The sequence below is a fragment of the Scyliorhinus canicula genome, chromosome 11 (genome assembly GCF_902713615.1).
Source record: "Scyliorhinus canicula chromosome 11, sScyCan1.1, whole genome shotgun sequence".
NCBI classification, from domain to species: domain Eukaryota; kingdom Metazoa; phylum Chordata; class Chondrichthyes; order Carcharhiniformes; family Scyliorhinidae; genus Scyliorhinus; species Scyliorhinus canicula.
Genome location: NC_052156.1, coordinates 51,805,214 through 51,826,800, shown reverse-complemented (window position 1 = coordinate 51,826,800; position 21,587 = coordinate 51,805,214). Strand labels below are relative to the sequence as shown.

At 40.0% G+C, this 21,587-nt stretch overlaps 1 protein-coding gene across 17 annotated transcripts in view; it reads left to right on the top strand.

Moving 5' to 3' along the window:
- Nucleotides 1–21,587, top strand: part of magi1b (membrane associated guanylate kinase, WW and PDZ domain containing 1b) — a 535,264-nt gene that overhangs the window by 415,736 nt on the left and 97,941 nt on the right. For 14 of the 17 annotated variants that reach the window (XM_038810577.1, XM_038810576.1, XM_038810581.1 and 11 more), the window contains 3 exons: nucleotides 4,113–4,311; nucleotides 10,716–10,798; nucleotides 12,319–12,354. In XM_038810577.1, the coding sequence (XP_038666505.1) occupies nucleotides 4,113–4,311; nucleotides 10,716–10,798; nucleotides 12,319–12,354 (318 nt within the window). The remainder of the gene's footprint in view (nucleotides 1–4,112; nucleotides 4,312–10,715; nucleotides 10,799–12,318; nucleotides 12,355–21,587) is intronic. The other 3 variants (XM_038810589.1, XM_038810578.1, XM_038810592.1) reach the window with 1 other exon arrangement.

Below are 21,587 nucleotides of genomic sequence, written 5' to 3'. Positions count from 1 at the left end.
CGTTCTTCAGATGAGATTCCAAGCTAAAGACTTTCCTGCCTGTTCTGGCCATTTGACTTGATTATGACAAATGTATTATTTTGGATGTATTGGATTATAAACATTTGAAACTGAAGGGTTAAAAGCCTGGGCAGTGTTTGACTGCAGTACTCAGGTTTTTAAAATAATCTTGTTTTGCAATACCAGATAGCTTTTAGGAGCCAGAGGTGAAATTACGATCATAAAAGACAAGGCTAATGCACTGTTTTCTGACTAGGGGGATACCCAAGGGCGTTAATGTGTTTTCGGCCTGGGGAGTTAATTTGTTTTTAGCTTGGGGAAAGCATTCAGACTTTTTGAGAAAACTTTTAAGTTAAGGTCTTATCGGCCCATTCTTTAGACTGCAAGTAAATTGTTTTTCTCCCATAGTGGAATAGATTTTTAAAATGATAATATATAAAGCACTGCAGACTTGTCTAAACAAACCAGCTGCAACAGTTTTTTGAAGTCATCCAACCAGAGTCTACAGAGGTTCTAACAAGAGCCAAATATGTTCTGGAAAGCAATCATTGCTCTGTGCCAATGGGATGTAGGATGGATTGACAGCTGTATGTTATTTTTTTTCTTTCTTGTTGTTTAATTGGGAAAGAGATGGTAATTCAGAGTTTTGTTACTGTGTTGAGTAGGATTGTTTAAGGGGTAATTGCAAGCCATTTTCAGGTATGATGTTAAAGAGTTTAATATTGTGTTAACAATAAAGTTTTGTTTTTTTTTAAAAACAATTCCCTATTTTTTTTGTGCAATTACTCCTGGACCGAAGTGTTCTTACCGCACAGTCTTACAACATAAATGAAAATATTAGGGCTTTGGACTAGTGTCCTAGCCACTGTTTGGATTTGGTCAGGGATCGTATTAAAATTGTGGGTTCGTCCGGGATCTTAACTATAATTCCTTGTTTTGAAGGAATTTAAAGATTCGCTTCTCGCAGTTAGTGAAAATGCATGTGGAAGTGCAAATAATTTAAACTGCTAGACTGGCAGTAGAAATGGCAGATGTTTTTGAATTGTTTCACAAAGCAAAATATGTTTTTTGACACCAATTTAAATCTGTGAAGGATAGAAACTGGGAAAACTAGAAATTTACAGGTGGTTAATGCAAAGGAAGTTTAGTTGGTGAGTGTGCCTCAGAGTAAAACGGAAAACTACAATAGTGGAAGTGAGATCAAATATTTCATTGTAATAAAGTTTGACATGCAAAGTCATAGTGTTGGTGGCTTAAGAAAAGTACTGGGACGACTGACTCGGTAAAACAGGATAAGCCAGTGATGTTTATTAAAGTGGGAAGAAAAACATTGTCCCCGTGGAAGAGGTGCACCAGAGTGTACAACCAGACCAAAGGCTGGTGGATAAGCAGATACCAGAACCTTTCAAGGAAACATTGTCCCCGTGGAAGAGGTGCACCAGAGCAAAGGCTGGTGGATAAGCAGATACCAGAACCTTTCAAGGATTTTATTTGCGAGGGTAAGGTTTACTTGTGTACAATATGGAGTAGTAAGGAGATTAAGATCCTGTAAATGGACCTTGACATAGTCCACGCCCCGCTTGTGGCAATCTTGCAGCGGGCTGGGCAGAGGAATCCAGCCCGATGTGTTTGCAGCCTGGGGAGTTGATTTGGTTTCAGCTTGAGGCATTCAGACATTTAGAGAAAGCTTTTGAGCTGAGGTCTGATCTGTCTATCCTTTAGGCCACAAGTAAAGCCTTTTTCCTCTCACAGTAGGATAGTTAAAAGGATTAGTGGTATTTAATGCAGTACAGGCTTACCTTAGCACAAGGGGGAAGCTGAAACAAACCAGTTGAAACAGCTTTTTGAAGACATCCAGGGGTCCCAACAGGAGCCAAATTTGTTCTGGAAGGCAAGTATTACTTTCTGCCAGTGGGATGTATGATGGAGTGAGGGCTGTATGTTTATTTTCCTATCCTGTTGTTTAATTGGGAAGAAAGATAGTAAGGGCATTGTACTTACTGTATTTAGTAGGATTGTTTAAGGGGTATTTGTATGCTATTTCCGTGTGTAATGTTGAAGAGTTTATTATTGTGTTGATAATAAAGTTTTGTTTTAAAATAGCAAATCCCTATTTTTCCGTACAATCACTCCTGGAGCGGATCATTCTTTCTACACCGTCTCTCAAAATAAACTAAAATATTGGAGTTTCGGTCCAGTATCCTAGCCACTGTTGGGGTATGGTCTGGGATTGTAATGTGATAAAAATTCTATTTGTAAGAAGCAAAGTAAGGCCATATTCCTTGAGCAACCCAGTGAATAAGAGATTTATCATTCATTTATTCTATTCTTGTTTTGGAGCCTGTGTGTAAAATAGCTACTGTGTTTGTGTACATATCAGTAAGACACTGCATTTTAAAGTTATTCACTGTAACATGAAGCACTCTGAGCTATTTCTGAAAGGTGATAAGCTGTTACACCAATACAGTTTTTTTTCCCAATGATATGTAAAGGTCCGCATTCCTGATTGTTTCATTTTTCATAAACATTTTTAATTGTAAAGACCGTCAGTACATCACAGAGTTATTTGGCAGTAAAACTGCATTGCAGCACACAATGTGCTGTTTCTATTAAATGAAGTAATCAATTGTGTATATATGTAAATCAGGAAATCTGCTGCCAATGCTGTTGGCCAGGCTAAAGAGTACATAGGCAATTAAACTGATCTCTTTGTAAATAAGATGAGAATCGTGACATTGGATTTTTTAAAATAGAAAGCGTTGCAATATAACCTTTCGTTTGAGTCCCAGGTTGTGCATTTTCCTTGGGAATTGCTTTCTACAATGATAGTCTAGGTATTTTCAATTATGTTAAACTGGAGGGAGGGTATTTATCCACAGTTATCTGTGTTGCTTTGAATATTTTCTATGATATCTTTTTTAACATCAGTACCTTCTATGAAATTTAATTAGGGGATACAGATGAGTTATTGAATACCATCTAATTGTCGCTCACTGGGCAAAATGGCCGTCTCTGGTGAATGTGATGGATAATTTGGCTCAGTGAAAATTCTTTACCTACGATTAGATAATGGATCAACTTTACATTCAGAACTTCCTTTGTGAATTGGCTATCAGGCTCTTGATTTGTTTAATGGACTGAATTTAGTTGTCAGCAGCGAGGCAGTGCCCGGTGCCTTGACCTTGATGAGAGCTGTCCACAAAGGCTTAGCCGTCCATGTGGCTTGGATTTTCTTTTACCCCATGTCAGTTTGTTTCTGGTACCAAGTCAAGAAGGTCTCCAGGTGCCCAGCAACAGTGATGTCATCAGGAAGGATAAGGGGCCACTCACATTGATATATACTCAAGAACATCAAAGCAGGGAGCAAAAGACACTGAATCAATCTCTTTGTTTTTAACTTAGAAATATTATTTACAGATCGCAAAATAAATGAATAGGGCATCAGACTAAGATAGAAGCTAAAACATCAGAAACAAACTTGAAAAAAATTATTTTAAGAATGTGAAATATTTTGTCATAATGGAGAAATTTGATATTCAAATAATACAAAATTACTCCTTCAGATTTAGTGAGGCTTGTTCAGCGGTAAAGCCATGAAAACCCTTCATTTAACAAGATTTAACATTTAACATTTTCAAGGAATTTTACAGCAAGATTAATCGTGTAAAGTGGAAGTTGTTGCCAGCCCAGTGATTTCCATATTGTCTGGGGGAAGTCAACAATGTGCTCTCTGGCGAAGGATATAATCACTGATAGCAACTTCTGCATCTCCCCATTCATCTGTGGAAATTTCAGAAGTTACCGTCAGTTCACAGGAGAGGTGATGACAGGGTTAACAGTTTTGACATTATTTCTGATTATGTGGTGGTCAGTCTGCAAACCCATTTGAATGGAAATGGAAAAATGTTGTTGGCATGTTCAATGATATCAACTTTGTTCATCGATACAATTTTGAATATGTATTCTTTTCACTCCTTTGCACTTGAAAATTGACCATTTATTCTATTTTAGTCTGCAGTGTTAGTATATAATTCTTGAATTCTTTAATATTCTAGGACAAAACAGTAAAAAATGTTTTTTTATGGCTTTGATGTTCTGCTGGTTGTTTTTAGATTCTAGTGAACAAGACGAACAAAACACGCACGTTCCCAAAGAAGTGGCACCTCAGTACAACAACCTCAATAGCTCCAATATCCATTGCACAGAGCTGCCTCAGCAACAGAACTCCGATCTCACAGCAGACAACCTTGGTCCATTGCCTGACAACTTGGAAATGGCATTTACTGAAAATGGGGAAGTCTACTTTATTGAGTGAGTTTTGTTTTTATTTAGCACATTGGCATTGTGTGAGCCATAACTCTATGAAGGATTATTGATTTCATTCATTGTAGATTCATTTTTTTATTGACTTGGGAAAATTAAGCACATTTGCATTGGTAACAAAATGATTTATCAGTTATATTTTCAATGTGCTGGGATAGGAAAATACTCACTGGCAAAAAGAAGCTCTATTTCAAAGATATATTGTTGCTGATTATGCTATTAACACTGACACTGATGTGTGGCATACCACAGGTTTTTAATCCAGCATTCCCCGTGGAATGGGTTCTTGGCTTTGATCGAACAGGGAGAGAGGTCATGGTCAAGACTTCCCAGTTTGGGAAAATAGCAATTGATGTAGTGCCAACGTTTTTTTTTCCATACAAGTTCTGATACCATAATGGAGAGATGCATCAGCAGATGCCAGGAAATAGAACATCTCAACAGCAACAACAAACATTTAGAAGTCACTTTTAACATAGTAAAATTGTCCAAAGTGCTTCACAGGAGTGTTGACATACAGCAAAATTCAATGATTCGGTGAAAATTTGACACTGGAGATATTAGGAAAGGTGACAAAGAGTTTGGCCAAAGAGTTGGGTATTAAAGTGCAACCAAAGGGAGGAGAGGCAGAAAGGTTTAGCTTGGGAAATCCAAAGCTTTAGCTGGTGGTAAGCCTATTAATGATGGGGCAATAGAAAGTGGGAATGCAAGAATCAGAATTGGAAGAATGCAGTGTTCTCGGAGGGCTGCAGGAGATGACAGAGGTGCTGGACCCAGTAGGCCATTGTAGGACAGCGAGCATGAAAGTGATCTATGAAAAGAACACGATGCAGGATTATCAAAACAGAAAAAAAACATTATGTTGGATTTAATTTGACTGGATTAATTTTATCCAACTGTCTTATCAATTTTATATAAGTGGTTAACAGCAGACTTTCTCTCCACAAACTGTTCTACTACTTGTTTGAGCAAAGAACACTCATTCATTTTTTTCTCACCACTATTTCCTTGCTCAATCTGGATTGATTCCTAGCTTTCCCACTGTTTCAGTCATTATTATTCCAATTACTTCACACTCAGTTTAAATGAAAAAGTTTGGCTCAGAGGCAGCAGCCTTGCCTCTGAATCAGAAGGCTGCGGGTTCATAAGAATGTAAGAAAAAGAAGTAGGAGAAGACCATACAATCTGTTCAGCTTTCTATTCACTACAATCATGGCTGATTTGGGTTTCAACTTCACTGTCCCACCAACTCCCCATATCCCTTGATTCCCTAAGAGACCAAAAATCTGCCTATCTCAGCCTTAAATATATACTATGACCGTGTATATAATGTGGCTAAATATGTGGATATCCACTTCAATAGCAAAAATATGAAGGCAGATTTTTATTTGAATGAGTGTAAATTGAGAGATGTGGAAACTCAGCGAGACTTTGGTGACCCTGTGCATCCTTTGATGAATCCGTCAATGAAAGTAAGTGAGCAGGTACTGCAGGCAGTGAAGAAGGCAAATGATGGCCTTCATAGCGAGAGTTTTGAGCATAGGCATAAAACAATTGTTTTACTGCAATTGTATAGGGTGTTTGTGACGCCACATCTGGAGTATTGTGTGCAGTTTTGTGTCCATATCTGAGGTAAAATGTTCTTACAATGGAAGGAGTGCAACAAAAGTTTACCAGGCTGATTCCTGGGATGTCATATGAGGAGAGACTAAGTCGGTTATGGTTATATTCATTTGAGAAAGGATCTCGTTGAATCTTATGAACTTCTAACAGGCTTAGACAAGGTAGATTCAGAAAGTGTTCCCAATGATGGGGGTGTCCAGAACTAGGAACCATTGTTTGAGGATAAGGGGTAAACCTTTCAGGACTGAGGTGAGGAGAAATTTCTTCACCCAGAGAGTGGTAAATCTGTGGAATTCACTACCACAAAAAATAGTTGAGGCCATAATGTGGATTTGAAGAAGGAGGCCCTTGGGGCTGAAGGAATCAAGGGAAAGAGGGGGATGGCGGAATCAGGGTATTGAATTTGATGATCAGCCATGATCATAACGAATGGCAGAGCAGACTTGAAGGGCAAAATGGCCTACGCCTGCTTCTATTTTCTATGTATGTTTCTATATATGGACCCACAACTCTCTGGGGTAGAGCATTCCAAAGATTCACAATACTTTGAGTAAAGAACTTTCTTCTCATCTGAACAAAGTGATTAGCCTCTTATCCTGAGATTGTGCACCGGTTCTAGATTCCCCTGTCAGAGGAAACAATGTCTCCATATGTGGCCTGTCAACTCCCTTCATAATCTTGTATGCCTCAATGAGATTACCTCTCATTCTTTTATTTCCAGAGAATATAAACCTAATTTAATCGGTCTCTCATCATAGAGCAATCCTCTCATTTCAGGGACCAGTCTAGTGAAGCTTTGCTGTTTGCTTCCAATGTAAATATAACTTTCCTTTCAATGTGAAGACCAAAATTGTAGATAGAAACAAAGCAAACAGATTCAGGAGTAGGCCATTCAGCCCTTTGATCTTGTTCCACCATTCAATATGATCATAGTTGATCATCTAACTCAGAAACCTGTTTCTATTTTAAATCTGCCACAATTCATCTCGGAGGGCTGCTTCTTCCATCAGTGATTCAAAACAACACCCTTCTTCTCTGAGAAGATCAGTGATTAGGATGCATTACAATCCTCATAGTGGGAACCATAAAGCAAAAATAACCAACGATACCAAACAAGCTCAAATTAAGAAATTTATCAACTAGCTTCCACATTTTGTAGCTTTTGGTTTAACACAAATCCAAACTAATGTAAATTAAATATGAATTAACAGACAAAAGATATTTAAAATAGAAAAAGGTAATTTCACTTTAAATGCTCCAGCTGGTTTAGCACACTGGGCTAAGTCGCTGGCTTTGAAAGCAGACCCAGGCAGGCCAGCAGCACGGTTCCCGTACCAGCCTCCCCGAACAGGCGCCGGAATGTGGCGACTAGGGGCTTTTCACAGTAACTTCATTGAAGCCTACTCGTGACAATAAGCGATTTTCATTTTTTTCATTTTTATTTCATTTTCATTTTTCTACAATGTAACTATGTTTTGCACAACTACAGGCATTCCCCTTCAGCATATTTGACATTGTTCCACACAATTCCACAGCATGCTCTTTCTATTCACACAGGATAGGTCAGGAGTCCACTCTGACAACAGCCTTCATGCCTGAGTTTCATGGATATGATTATCATCATCATAACACACTTCTACTGACCCTCTTTCCCCCAAGTCATGACAGTCCTGATGGTGCAGCTTTCTAGTGTTCCATTTCAACCAAACCAATCCCTATAAATCTGTTCACAGTTTGGTCACATCAAGGAAAACACCCAGATCTTTAGCATCTTCAAACTATTTACACACTTTTCCTGGTTTAAGAAGTTAAATGTGGGGTGGAGGCTTTGTTCGAAAGGATAGCTCTAACTTTGCCTTGCAGGAGTTCCTGTCTCCATTTCTGCCAAACAGAAAAATTAACTCTTCCTGAGAGTAATTTACTGTTTCATGCCAAAGGAATTCTTTGTGTTCCTCTTTCAACCTTTGTCTGCTTTCTTTTGTGTCAGTATATGGGACTTCACCCCCTAGTTCCACTACTAGTAGCTCTCCTTTGTGTAAGTCAGCTACATTGCTTCTTTTCTAATTTACTTCCTATTTGTACTGCTTCAAGGTCGAGGATTGCCGACCAGGTTACTTGGACCAGTATTTATTATTGACCAAGAAAATCTCAATTTATCCCTGTACAATTTTTAAAAAATGTTTTTATTGAATTTTAATTTTTACATCCAACATTTCATAAATTACAAAACCACACCAAAAAAACCCCAATACATTTATTCACAATCAAGTCTTCACTATACCTGTGGCCGCGGCACCCCCCCCCCCCCCCCCCCCCCCCCAATTTAGTCGGGATGCATATTTTACAATCCCCAATATGGCCAATTATATCTTTACAAGTGTCTATTTACAGTATGGTTTGGGCCTTAGCTTGCCCTCAGACCATTCCCCTGCAGCTTTGTCCCGTGTCCCTCATGTTCATTTTGTGTGCCATCGCCCCCTCCCACCTTTTTCCACACGCCCCACCTTCCTTCCCCCCCCTTTCCTTTTCCTCTCTGTCTCCCACTCTACTTGTTCCTTTACAATTGATGCCAACTTTAAATTTCTTTTCAAAAGCAATTGCAGATTCCACAGACATTTGAAAGAAACTACATATTTTCCTTATTGTACTGCTTTTGAACCAAAGGCTACTGCAGCTGTCAGTGCCTTGAAATAGCTGTATTAAAAGTTTCCATTGTTTGTTTGCTTCTGCAAGATTGATATAACTGTACAATCAGAGGCATTTCAGTTAACTGGCCTTGGATTTAACATTGCTTCTTAAGTAATAATAGAAACAGAAAATGCAGGAAAAGCCCAACAGGCCTGGCCACAACTGTGGAGAGAGAAAAACAGAGTTAAGATTTCAAGTCAGTATGGCTCTTCGTCAGAGCTGAAGAAGAGTTATCAGGAAAACAGAAGTTGTTTTAAGTGATCTATACTTGTGTTGTTAGGTATTCAAAATGAAGTATAGTTTTGCATGGGTTTAATTTAGTGTTTCTGTGTAAGGAAGGGTAAAACTCTGATTAGAGTTATGCTGGACAAATGTGTGGGAATTTTGGCCAATTCAAACTGTGCTACTGTGCTTCAGAAGGGTTACCGTGTGAAAAGAAAACAATCTGGAAGAAGTAGAAAGTCGTTGCTTGGCAACCAGGAGCACCTTTAGGGTAGAAATGATTTTTGAGTTCAGTTTTAGCTGGATTTATAGCAGTTGGGGCTAGGACGCGAGAGGGTGAAAAGCTTTCATCTCTGCTCGAAGCAGACATGCCGTACAATAGAGTAAGGTACACAAAAGCAAGCTCCAGGGGAACTAAAGGACAGTTAGTTCTAGAAAACACAGAATGGAAAGGAGGCTCCAGGAATATTGAGGTAAAAAGGAACAGGGAGGTATTCAGGTAGGCTAGAGACAAGCCACATATCTGAAGCACTCGTAAGGTTTGGTGTTGTTATTTCTATTGTTTAAAGCAATAATGTTCTGACGGGGACTGAGTACCTGGGTGTGTGTATAATTGTGGATGCATTTTGCAATGCAAGATAAAGGAAGCCTGAAAGGAGAGGTTTAAAACCTGGTGCTGGATTCCTTATTAAAGGTGGAGCAGAGACTTTGTTTGAAAGGATAGCCTAAATGTGGAGTGGACTCTTAATGCAAACAGCTTATGGAAAGCATAATTTGAAAGAAGATTTTAAAGTGTAAGGCGACCGTCAATTCACTCGAGACGGGAGTAGAAGTAAACTGAGGCTTTAATCAACTTGGAACAGTGCCTGCCTGCGACTGATCCAATACTGAGAACCGCCTACAGGTCGACTGCTCTTTATACCTCCCTTCAAGGGGAGGAGCCATGGGCGGAGCCCATACAGGCCCCTGCATGTTCCCCTCTGGATAATGCCATACAATGGCCCATAGGCGGAGCCCACAAGGTCAACAGCATAGCACAGATACAAATACAAGAGCAACAGCACAGATACAAATAGAATGGTGGATTATTGGCATAATACATTCACCACAAAGCGCAACTTTTTTGAGAGTGGAATTTGGAAACACTGATGCAACAATCATCTGGGGGGGGGAATTTGAGTAGAAATCCACAGAAGATTGGTTGAGTGGCATCAGCCATTTTGTTTCAGAGTGGGGTGTTGTCTTTGAAAACTGTATACATTTGTGAAGCTAAAGGGAGCATAAATTACATTTTTCACATTTAATAAAACAATTCATGTTCAAAAAATAATTAGCAGTCCTGTGACTAACTCCACGTTTTCTTAAAAGAAAATAAATGTTATGATCTTTTGAGATAGGGTTCCATTCTGGGATCTTGCTGTCCAGTTATAACACCAACTGATCTTGTAACATCATAGGACTGAAAACGTTTACTCTCTTTTTTTTTTCTCGCCAAAGTTGCTGCCAGACCTGCTGAAATTTTCCAGCATTCTCTGATTTATTTCAGATTTCCAGCATCACAGTATTTTGCTTTGACTTTATTGCTGCTTAAGAGCAGTTTCAAGTCGAGCTCTGTTTTTCAGAGAATGTTGTTTGAATTATGTTGTCTGTCTGTAATGTAGCATTTGCAGTATAACACACCATTTACTATTGTACTCTGCGTTCTTTAGATTCACCTAGTTCAAGGGATCAATAAAATCAATTTTGAAAAATAATATTCTACAATAGATTTTGACAGATAATTTGATATTGTAACCTGAGCCATGAAACAATTATGGATAATGTGTGTGAATACTTAGGTATGTTACCTTACTTCACAGCCACAATACTAAGACCACATCATGGCTTGATCCAAGGTGCCTGAGCAAGCAGCCAAAACCACTGGAGGAATGTGAAGATGATGGTAAGTGTGTGAAATGTGCAAACTCTTGCGGTTTAAAAGTATTCACTTGGTTCCTCAGAAATGTTCATATGTTGCAACAAAGCACAAGTTATTTTCTCATGGAAATATATGCTCTGAACTGCCTTTTTTCCACTCATAATTAGCTGCTCTAAAGCATCAGTGACTTCACTTAGCTACTTAATGGAATGTCTACACATTTTTGGGTTGTGTACCTTCAATTTTAAAGACTGTTTTACAGTCCGAGAGTTTCATTGCAGTGCTTATTTATGCTGCTATTTGTAAAGATAGTTGGTACTATTAAATCAAGTCAAAGTTCTTAGAAAATAAATATACATTTTTCAGTGTGAAAGTTTTGCAAGTTTCCGTGCCTAAAATCATTTAAACTTTATAGATGATACCGTACTAGTCAAATTGACTTATTTTTAAATTGTTAATTCTGCTGAAACTATTGCTCCTGTTTGCTCCAGCCTTGTCTCAGTTGGGAAGCAGTCTTATCTCTGAGTGAAAAGGTTGTGGATTTAAGTCTCACTCTAGGGAGTTGAGCGCAAAAATCTGAGCTGACGCTCTGCTGCAGTAGTGAGAGCTACACTCCCAGATCTGCAGTCCTTAGGATGAGTAGTTAAACCAAGGACCTGCCTACCCTCGATGGTGAATGGAAAGTATCACACAGCATTATTTTGAAGAAGAGCAAGGGAGTTCCCTCAATGCCTTGGCCAATATAAATTCCTTAGTCAGCATCACAGGCACATTGTCTGGTCATTATCGCTGGCTGTTTATGGGAGCTTGCTGTGCACAAAGTGGCTGCCATGTTTCCTGCATTGCAACAGTGATCACTCGTTAAAAATACTTTGTTATCTGTAAACTACTTTGAGATGTCCTGAATTCATGAGAGGAGAATAGAAATGCAACTCTTATTTTGTCTTTAGAAAGTTAGCTTTAATTTGATCTTTAAATTAGTATTGGTCTTTGATTAACTTAATGACTTTGGAAATGAAGCAGCATGAATTTATGTAAAGCATGTTCGTTGTGTTGTCTGTTGGACTTTTTCTCTTGGAATTAATTCCTTACTTGGACTATATCTGTTGTTCATTTATTTTAATGTTACTTATCCTTATTGCTCTTTCCATTTGGTAACCTGCCCCCAGTTGCAAAGCTCATCTTGATTCTGGTTTGCTTTACATACATAAAAAAAAAGAAAATAGTGACAATTTTAAAAAATGATGCCAGCTACATATTGTTGAAAGATTAGTAGGATAATAAATGGCATTTTGTTATGCCATTTGAACAGGGCAATCAAAAATGGACACAGCAACTTGTGATGTGGAATGCTGGACATTCTTTCGAAAATCTGGGATTTTGGGGATTGCTTTTGTGTTTCTGTTTGTTTTTTTTAATTGTGTGGGTGACGCTACTGCTATTGGGAATGGGGTCTCTGCTTATTGGTATAACTTTGATTTTAGCTAAAAAACATTTTTTGTTGCTTTCTTCTGTCCTTGCTTGGTGCTCTTGCCTTGGAGAAGAAGGGGTACACACAGAGGAACTGGACAGTGAAATAGGTAACTCACCGTGTAACATGCCTTGCAGTAACTCATATTTCAACAAATATTCACAAAACTCTTTTAATTTTTTTCTGTGTTCTAAAGATTATTGTGATGAAAAGGATTCAGTGCTGTTGTCGGTTGGCTCAGTAATTGTATCTAACTGGAAGCTCTGTGCTTTAATGGAAAGCAATTTCGATATGTAATTTTAAACCAGTCTGGCATCTTGTAATCAATAGATATTGATTGGAAAAGATACAGTGTGTTTACTGTGGTTGATGAGATAAGTCTAAGGGTATGACATAAAATTTCTCAAAAGTAAAAGGCCAGCATCAACAATGAATTATCCTGCCTGTGCGCGCGCATGTGTGAACATGCTGGAAATGATCACCAGGCCAGGCAGCATCTGACGAGAGAGATTGAGGTAACGTTTCAGCTCAGTGAATTGAACTGGAAAACCTTAGCAATTGAACAGATTTTAAGTGTGCCAAATTTCTTTTTTTACAGAAGTTTGAATCTTCAAACATGTTTTTCCACAATTAAATGATACTATATTACATGAGTGCAAACTTGGAGTGCCTCTCGTTCTTTTGACTATTGGTCATTTTGTGCAGTTTCAACCACCCGCTGATTGCTGTTGCTGGCTTAGTGAGCTCTACAGAGTGTTGTTGCATTCAGCGAAGATTGTACCAAGCTGAGCTGCGAAATTCATTATGATCTAAATTATAAAAACCTTCAAGATGCTGTTCAGACAAATGTGTCACTCCAGGCTATATAGTATGGTAATTAATGAGATGACAAACATAGATTGGTGTAGCTAAAAAGCAAAACCTTATGAATATTTAGAGCAAAGGATCCTTTTTTTGTTTCTGCATTAAATTGTATACTGTATTGAAATTGATACACTCTCAAATTGTTTCTATTTCTGTTTTATTTAATACCGATGGGTACAGGACCTTTACATCCGTTGCATTTTTTCTCGTGTGTACAGGTGACGAGACATCTTGAGTAAGCTTTGAAACCTCCTATCTTTTAAAATCACCTTGGCGAAGTCATCACACGATTAAAATCTTTTTCCCGTGTCTCATATAAAAGGCAGAATTTTATATTCTCTCCCCCCCCCCCTCCCCCCACCACCACACCCTGCCATGATTTTGATGGTAAAACACTCTGAGTGGCCAACGTGCTCCCCTCCCCACCCCTAATCTTTTTGTAATTTCATGGGGATTGGGCAAGGCCTAGTGCAGGTCCTTAAGTGGCCAATTATTATTGCCGCTTTCTGCCAGACAGCACATTTTTGGCTAATGAGGAGGAGTTCAGTAACGAGATGGGGGGGGGGGTAAAACCCAGAGATTACCCTGCTGGGCCATCACTACCCCCTTTCTCGATTAGGTGCCCCCACCCTCTACATCTGCTTTCCAGATTCGCACCTCACCAGCCCCACCCTCTACCAACCGTGGATTTGCCTTCGATGCCTGGCCTAGCTATCATGACTCCCATCCCCTCTCCTTTCGCACCCCCTCCCATTCATGCTACGGGACCCTGCACTTACCTGGTCTTAAGGCCACTGGCATTTAGACTGGTGGGACTGCCTGCGGTTCCAGCATTAGACACAACCCCTGGTGGTGCTGCTGGGACCACAGAGCTACCAGCCAATAAGATGACCAGTTCCGAGTGAGGGATAGAAGTCTTGCTTCCAGCCAATTAATGCACCTCAGTACACTAAATTGCTGTGGGGCACCCAGTATCGGAAAGAATGCATTTCCTACTGACTCTTCAAGTGGCAGGGCGAGAAACTCTGCCATCCAAAATATCCATCCCCAAAATGCGTTGTTCTATAACACAATGCGAAGAGAGGTAGTGACTCACGAAAGAAAAGGAAATTGGTAATTTTTCAAAAATGAACCTCCTAACAGAGAGAAGAATGAATTCCCGGTTCTATGCTTGTGTAATAACTTGATTCCAACTGGTATCCACCCACTTCCTTAAGCTACATATCTCTGGTTGAAAATGTAGAGGGGAAATAGATATTAGTGCAATCCCTGCACTGTGCTTGTTCCAAGTACAGATGTGCACCAACTAAGAAATTTAATTTGTGTCCAAAGACCAAGTAATTTGGGACTGCTTTACTTTCATAAATTACTTTAAAATCTGATTTATGCACCAATATATGCATTTTTTAAAAACACAGGTATTTCTTTGAAACTCATAATTATAAGAAGACACATATTGAAAGTTTCTGGTAATTATTTGTACAGAAACAAACTTTTATGATGGTGTCATCAATTTCCTCTTTTTACCTAACTTTTTAAGAGCACAGGGTACAATCTAAATGAAATGCAAATGCACTAAGGAGAGGTTTTATTGCTTTGGTTTAATTGGCCATAGTCCATGAGGGACCATAGGCACCTCTCTCTGTTAGATAGAGGCAAGTGCTTATGCAGTTTGGCAGGTACCATTCTGCTCCATGCATGGGGCAAACAAGGAGGCAGCCCTCCAAGAATTACCTCATCTGGTACAGGGATCGAATACACCGTTGACAGCATTGTGCACTATTCCGTAGCCACCTCGCCAAATGAACTAAATGACGCCCTTATTTTGTTAATATGGGTGATTTTATGTTGTGACTCAATTGCTTTTACTTTTACCAGTACTGGGACAAATGTAAAGGAACTGAAGAAAAACTAGCTAGTGTAAATATAGGCATATAGTGCTAGCAGGTGTTTTCATGTCCTCCATTGGAACTGAAGCAGATATCATCATATAGTTTTCATTACCGGGACGGCCGTAGCAGAAGTGGTACTCAAATCATAACATTGCTGCCAGATGTATTTTAGTTACTATTTTTAAAAAACTGGTATGATATTTTATTTCATGCATTAAAGTATTTTAGGCATCGAGGGAAGTATACAAAATGTCTTGAAAATGTGGTCTTCGAATACATTTCCTCACTAGTAGAGTTGAAGAGGTATTCAATACACCATGGTTAGCAGACATGCCAAATGATATGTTAGCTCTGAAATGTTTTCTATATCAATATATGTATATTTATACACCGTTACCTACATTTTATATATACTTAAGATGTAAATACTTTAAATATTTATTCCATGCCCTATTATTTAAAATATTTAAAAGTGCCTGATGATATTTAAATATGGGAAATAAATTTGGGGGCTTGCCAGGCACAGAATTGTCCAATGAATATGCCTATTTCACGAACAAAAAAGGGGCTGGTTTAGCTCACCAAGCTAAATCGTTGGCTTTTAAAGCAGACCAAGCAGGCCAGCAGCACGGTTCGATTCCCGTACCAGCCTCCCCGGACAGGCGCCGGAATGTGGCGACTAGGGACTTTTCACAGTAACTTCATTGAAGCCTACTCGTGACAATAAGCGATTTTCATTTCATTTCATGTGTTCCTTTGCTTATTTTCTGTTCAAATCATGGGTATGAATATAAGTCAATGTCAAAGATGAATGTGAGGCAGAATATTGAAGATTAAGGTTATATAGCAGATAATTATTAAAGATGTAATGTTCTTTGAAAGCAGCTGCAAATTATTGTTTCTGTTTTTATGGCTTCAGGGACCGTTTCTAACAATTGGCCTTGATCCCATGTTCTCTGGTGGAGGGCTGATTGCCAGAGGAATATAGCGTTTAACCGCATGATTATTTTTCTGACGGATGAAGCAGGGAAGGCAGCTTAAACAATGTTCAATGTTCTGAAAAGTGGTTACATGGAAATTATATTTTGTAATCTGAATGACACAACTCATTTTCTTCAGAACTCATAAACCACAATTTAACCACTTAATAATGGAAGATGCTATAAGGAGACTTCATTTGATAGGGCTCGGTAGTGCAGGTAGAGAATATGCCTTATAGTTATCGGCCTGATGACTTCTGAACCTTAGATTCACACCAAATCCAAACAGAGGGAATGAAAACCACCTCTCTCTGTTTCTCTCCATCTCTCTCTTGACCCACTGGTTTCAAATAAGCCAAGTTGCGTACAGAGCAATGCCATTGCGAATTTGGCACTTTATTGGCAATTTTACTCAGAAGTCACAATGGTGGCTGGCGGGAAAGCAGGAAGTTGAGCTACAATGCAGTCAAGAGGGCATTGTTAAGGTACATTTTTGGATTGGAAGTAATTTTGACTGGAGATTACCCAAAGTGCATGATACTAATATATAGAAAATGTTCAGTACCCCGACGATAACTTCCTTCACCATCACCAACAAAAAAGGTTGCCCAAAAAAAGCTTTGTGAAATCGTGCTTCGTTACTATGGGAATGTTACTGCTATAAGATGTCTTCTGACTTGCACAAATTAGCAAGAAAATGTCAAATGCTGCAGGGTGATCTTTTGGAGTGTGGAGGTCAGGATTACCACAGCAAATACCAGTTTTAATACACACACAGCAAGTGAATTGCCTGTCGTGTTAAAGTAAAAAATAGATAATGCCGATCACATCAAATGCTTTTGACACAGTTTTCAAGTTTGACCCATTTTTGTTTAAATATAGGCCGCTGCAGCTTCCCTGGATAGAAACCTAGAGTATTCTTTAGAGAAAAAAAAATTGCTCCTCTTTCAGCTTGCGTCTGGGCTAGGTTCCGTCTGCAAAGATTTGGACATGTTTCCTTTATTCAGTCTTATTATTTATTTCAAATGTGGAAATTTGATATTTTGGATTAATGCTATCATGGCAAATACTATCATAACTATTGATTCATCCAATTTCTTTCAGTACATGCCGCATGGTGGCACAGTGATTAGCACTGCTTCCTTTTCAGCACCAGGGACCCGGGTTCAATTCCGGCCTTGGTGACTGTGTGGAGTTTGCACTTTCTCCCCTTGTCTATGTGGATTTCCTCCAGATGCCCCAGTTTCCTCCCACAGTCCAAAGATGTACAGGTTAGGTGGATTGGCCATTCTAAATTCCCCATCAGTGTCCAAAGGTCAGGTTGGGTTAAAGGGACAGAGCGGGGGTGTGGGCCTGGGTGGGGTGCTCTTTCAAAGGGTCAGTGCAGACTCAATGGGCCAAATGGCCTTCTCTGCACATTAGGGATTCTATGATTCTATGTGCAGGTTAGGTGGATTAGCCATGCAAAATTGACCGTGTCCAGGAATGTGAGGCTTAGGTGGGGTTACGAGGTTGCAGGATAGCCTGGTTGGGGTTCTCTTTCAGAGGGTCAGTTCAGACTTGATGGACTGCATGGCATCCTTCTGCATGCTCGAGATACTATGATTCTGCTTCCTTGAGAACCAGTATAGAGGAATTCCAGTCATGTTGTCTGTTTCAGTGCAAGTGTCGCATAATGAGAAATGGACAATCCTGTGTATTTTTTAGTCATCCTCCGAACACATATATATAAATTAATAGTTTTATTTACATAAAATTCAGAAGTGCATTTTAGAATGTGCATCAATTCACTGATTCAATGGTCTGTGACCCTTGTTTGAGTGAACTTTTGGCTTCGCGGAAAGCATCATCTTCTGAGTCAGAATGTGTAGGATTCAAACTCCTCATAGCACGTGGGAATTGCTGCTCTGGCTCTGAATTCTAGCAAGATGCTCATGTCTGATGGGTCTGGTTGTCCCCCATCCCTGTCCCTGTCACCAAATGGGTTGTGGAACCCATAAACTGTCCTGTCTCAACTCTCTTATTAGCAATAGCATGAAACATTCATGTTCACAGCTTGTCAGACTGTCAATCAGCTCATGAATGAATCCTTCCACTACTTGATGTTGTTCTCTGATGGTATGAAAACATCTGTCCTTCAGAAAGAAAACTCACTTTGGTACAGAAAAAAAAATGTGCTTTTCAATCTACATTTATACAGGAGCTGACTCATTGATTTTAACTGTAGCATATTGTTGTACACAATAAATGATGCCTTTGCTTTACTGTCCACAGTATCCGTTTTTGAAAAACATTTAGGACTTTATGGGCATTTATCTTTTCTTCAGCTCTGTGCCTACTTTTGAAGTTGTTTGTACTTTCTGAATTAGTTTTGTATGCTGAGACAGAAAAGATTACTGTAAATTATAATTTATTTACTATATATTATCATTTATTTTTGTCAGGGGCTGGTTTAGCTCACTGGGCTAAATCGCTGGCTTTTAAAGCAGACCAAGCAGGCCAGCAGCACGGTTCGATCCCCTTACCAGCCTCCCCGGACAGGCGTCGGAATGTGGCGACTAGGGGCTTTTCACAGTAACTTCATTGAAGCCTACTCGTGACAATAAGCGATTTTCATTTTCATTTCTTCTGTAAAGAAATAGATGAAGCTGCACAAAGTCGTTTTTTTAAATATATATTTTTATTCAATAAATTTTCAATTTTACAGCATACAAAGATGTCCGATTTGTACAATTTTTTTTATAAAACTACCCCAACAACCAGCCTCATAATTCCCATATTTATTCAGAACCCACCTCCCCCAAACCCCCTTTCCACCCCCTCCCCCCATTTGCTGATGTCAACCAGCATGTTGAAGATGTTAATGAACAGCATCCGCCTTGGATAGAACCACACCTCCGATCCCCTGATGGTGTACTTAATTTTTTTTCAAATGCAGGAATTCAGACAAATCCCCTAGCCATGCTGACGCCTTGGGTGTGTCAATGCCCTTAATCCAAGCAGAACCCACTTCCAGGCTATGAGATGTGAAGGCCAATGCACAAACCTTCTTCCCCCTCCTGAAGCCGATGCAAGACCGACATTCCAAAGATTGCCCCTATTGGACACGGCTCCACTCTAACTCCCATAATCACCAACATTATTTTGAAGAAAGAAGCCCAGAACTTGACCAACTTGGGGCAGGACCACAATGTGCGTGTGATTCGTCAGCCACCTTAAATAATGCTCGCATCTATCCTCTATCTGGAAAGAACCTACTCCTATGTGCCCTGGTCATGTGCACCCCATGTACCACTTCAAACTGGATCAAACTCTTCCTCATGTCATCTTTGCTTCTTTTACCAGTTATCTTAAATCTGTGCCCTCTAGTTCTCAATCCTTCTACCAACAATTTCTCCCTGTCTACTCTGTTCAGACTCCTCATAATAATAATCGCTTATTGTCACAAGTCGGCTTCAATGAAGTTACTGTGAAAAGCCCCTAGTCACCACATTCTGGTAGGCTGTTCGGGGAGGCCAGTACAGGAATTGAACCCACGCTGTTGGCCTTGTTCTGCATTACAATCCAGCTGTTTAGCCCAATGTGCTAAACCAGCCCCTGGTAATTTTAAATACCTCTATCAAGTCTGCTCTCAACCTTCTCTTCTCCAGGAAAACAGTCTCAATTTGTCTTAACTGTCTATGCAATTTAAGAATTTATGTTCTTCATCTCTGGAACCATTGTCCTGAATTTTTTCTGTGCCCTCTGTAATGCCTTCACATCTCTTCTAAAAGACTGGACAAAATACTCTCGTTGAGGATGAACTTGTGTTATCTATAAGTTTAACATAACTTACCTGCCTTTATGCTCAGTGACTGTATAAAAGAAACATAAGATGTCTTAAATGTTATAATCCGTGCTCTCAATCTGTACTGCCACGTTCAGTGATTTGTGCACATACTGACCAGGTCTCGCTGCTTCTGCACCCTCTTCAGAATTGTACCCTTTATTTTTCATTGTCTTTCTGCATTCTTCCTACCAAAATGAATCACTTCACACTTCTTTGCATTAAACTTAATCTGCCACTTGGCCAATCATTCCATCAACCTTTGTCCCCTTGAAGTTCTATACTATTGCCCCCACAGTTCACCATTCTCCTCAGCTCTCAGTGCTTCCAAATTTTGTATAATGCACTTTGAAATTGTGCCCTGGTCAGGGTCTGGGTCATTAATATATGTTTGCTTCAGTTTGACTCATACAAAGGTTTTATGCACATGGGAAGTGCAATGAATATCCCAGTTAATACCAGGTAGATCATAGAATTTACAGGGCAGAAGGAGGCCATTCGGCCCATCGAGTCTGCACCGGCTCCTGGAAAAAGCACCCTACCCAAGGTTAACACCTCCACCCTATCCCCATAACCCAATAACCCCACACAACACTAAGGGCAATTTTGGACACTAAGGGCAATTTATCATGTCCAATCCACCTAACTTACACATCTTTGGACTGTGGGAGGAAACCGGAGTACCCGGAGGAAACCCACGCACACACGGGGAGGATGTGCAGACTCCGCACAGACAGTGACCCAAGCCGGAATCGAACCTGGGACCCTGGAGCTGTGAAGCGATTGTGCTATCCACAATGCTACCGTGCTGCCGGGGTAGCCAGATCTGGGGTAGCCAGGGAACAGAGCCAATCTGGGGTAGCCAGGGAACAGGGAGATACTGACCAGAGTCATAAAGACAAAGAGTCCTATTGAGGAAAGTAAAGCAATAGAGTATGAGGGGAAACTGGATACAAACATAATTTCGGTGTATGCAGCTTCAAATATTCTAAGGTGAGAAACCGTATATGGGTGGTCAAAGTAGTATGAAGACCTGGAACCCTGCTTTAGATGAGTTAAGAATTGATGGAATTATCTGATCCCCCCCCCTAATAAACCTAACATACAAGCAAATCTAATCCTTATGTTGTGCAACTTTGCACAAAAATACTATTTTTACTGAAAGAGAACAGACTAAAACATGGGTAACTCCTCGGGGACTGAGGAATTAAAATAGCTAGCAGTTGCAGAGAAAGGCAGGATTGGGTTTAGTATGATGGTTGGGATTCGTGCTCGTTCTTCCTCCTGGTGTTGTCCTCATGGAGCTGGGCAATAGGTCGAGCCACATTCCCCAGGAGGTTGTCCACACGCATGTGGTTTGTGGTGTGCGGCATAGTCACCTGTGTGTCCACAACCAAGAGCAACTGCAAGGTGCAAACCTCCTTCCATTCAGTGTTCTACTCTTTATAGAGGTCATGTGCTCCCCATTGCCTAAGTGAGCAGTTGTTGAGCTCAATTGCACTTGACCCAGGGATTGTGGGCGCTGATAACTGTCACTCGCAAGTGAGTTGGGAACCAGTTCTCCTCGATGGAAGACGTTTAGAGTGATGGGGAGGGAAGGGAACGGTAAGGGTAATGAAAGTAATTAGGAGGGAGAGGGAGACTGGCAGAGCGGCACAAACTGATCCTTTCCTAGGATCACCGGCCGTCGAAGTGTATCTCTTATTTGCTCAGGCACATTGGTTGCGGCTCCATTGACACTTATCCTGAAGCAATACAGCACCCCTCCCTCAGTCACTGT